We start from the raw sequence: 1,982 nt of genomic DNA on the forward strand, positions 1-1,982 counted from the left end.
AAGATGTAAAAGTTTACTCGGACTCTCGGTTGGTGGTTAATCAGGTGCAGGGCAGTTTTAAGGCCAAGGATTCCAAAATGATGGAGTACTTATGATTGGTGAAGCAGATTATGAACTAGTTTTTGAAGTCCAAGGTGGTTCAAGTGGCCAGAGGATAGAATAGGCATGTCGACTCTTTGGGCACTTTGGCGTCATCACTAACTGAAGAGGTACCTTGGTAAATTAAAGTAGAGCTGGTACCAAAACTGAGTATTAATACGAAGGTAGACTTTTTAGTGGTGGCAATTTCCGAGCCGTGCTGGATGGATTCAATCATTGACTTCTTGGTCGAGGATCAAGTGCCAACTGATGAAAAAGAAGCAGTTAGGGAATGTCGGGTAGCCGCTCGGTATTGGCTATCGGCAGACCGTAAGCTGTATCGGAGGTCTTTCGGAGGACCTTACCTTCAGTGCTTACCCCTTAGCAAGGTTGATGAGCTCCTGATGGAACTCCATAAGGGGTTGTGCGGCAGTCATGTTGGAGAACGTTCATTAGCCCACCGAGTAATGACTCAAGGATTTTGGTGGCCACAGATACAAAAGGATGCTGCCGAATACGTGAAGAGGTGTGAGCAATGTCAAAAACACGCCCCGTTCATCCACCAACCGGCCAGGAGTTTAAATCCTATTAGCAACCCATGGCCCTTTGCACAATGGGGGCTGGATATTGTTGGACCATTCCCACGGGCTACCGGGAACTGAAAATTTGGTCTAGTGACTTGGGACTATTTCACCAAGTGGGCAGAGGTTGAGGCATTGGCCAATATTCGGGACGTAGACGTTAAGAAATTTGTGTGGAGAAACATAGTAACAAGATTTGGACTGCCAGAGTCCCTGGTATCTGATAATGGGTTGCAATTTGATAGCAAGACCTTCCACAAGTTCTGTAGCAATCTTGGTATCAAGAACAAGTATTCCACCCTGGCATACTCACAGAGTAACAGCCAGGTCGAGGCCACTAACAAAACAATTGTGAACGGGCTGAAGAAAAGATTGGAAGGTTCCAAGGGTAAGTGGGCCGAGGAGTTGCCCAGCGTTTTATGGGCATATCGGATGACCACAAGACGTTCCACGGGAGAAACTCCATTTTCTCTAACGTATGGAGTAAAAGCAATCATATTGGCCGAAGTGAATTTGTGTAGTGCTTGGGTTTCGAAATTTGCCCTCCTTGAGAATGACGAGTTGATGATGAATCGGCTAGACTTATTAGAAGAATATCGGGAATCAGCAACCATATGTCTCGCTAAGTACCAGAAGAAACTTGCTCAGAGGTAAAATAAAGAGGTAAGGAGGAGAGAGTTCAGCGCTGGAGATTTGGTTCTACGGAAAGTAGTAGGGAACACTCGAGACATCAATGCAGGAAAGCTAGCCCCAACCTAGGAGGGGCCATATAGAGTTATCGCCATTGTCAGAGCACGAGCATACTACCTAGAAGATTTGGACGAGAGACCACTTCCCCGACCATGGAATGTTCACAACTTTAAAAAGTTTTACCACTGACAATTAGTATGTGGAAACTCGGGTTGAGCGTAATGCCACACGTGTATAATGTCATTCAACATGTAATCAATGTTTATGAGCGCAAGGACATTCACACTCTTAACTGCATCATTATTAATTTGCTATGTAAGGAAAGAAGCTCATTCCCGATTCGATCCTATTCACATAACGGGTAGAAACCTTATATTAAATCTTTTTAAGGATGGAGGCCTGTGCTCGGTTCGATTTTACTTACCAAGCAGGTGGAAACCTAACACTTATTTTCTCTAAGGACAGAAGCCCATTCCCGATTCGATCCTATTCACTGAATGGGTGGAAACCTCATATTAAATCTCTTTAAGGACAGAAGCCTATGCTCGGTTCGATTTTACTCACTGAGCAAGTGGAAACCTAACACTTATTTTCTCAAAGGACAGAAGTTTGTTCCCGGTTCGATCCTATTCA

General features: G+C 44.6%; 1 protein-coding gene across 1 annotated transcript; it reads left to right on the forward strand.

Moving 5' to 3' along the window:
* Nucleotides 1-302: 302 nt before the first annotated feature.
* LOC142632783 (uncharacterized) lies at nucleotides 303-1,313 on the forward strand. Its single transcript, XM_075807122.1, has 2 exons — nucleotides 303-596; nucleotides 777-1,313. The coding sequence occupies exons 1-2, from the start codon at nucleotides 303-305 to the stop codon at nucleotides 1,311-1,313; spliced, it is 831 nt and encodes a 276-aa protein (XP_075663237.1).
* The last annotated feature ends 669 nt before the right edge of the window (nucleotides 1,314-1,982 follow it).

This window comes from Castanea sativa, chromosome 4 (assembly GCF_040712315.1).
Source record: "Castanea sativa cultivar Marrone di Chiusa Pesio chromosome 4, ASM4071231v1".
Lineage (NCBI taxonomy): Eukaryota > Viridiplantae > Streptophyta > Magnoliopsida > Fagales > Fagaceae > Castanea > Castanea sativa.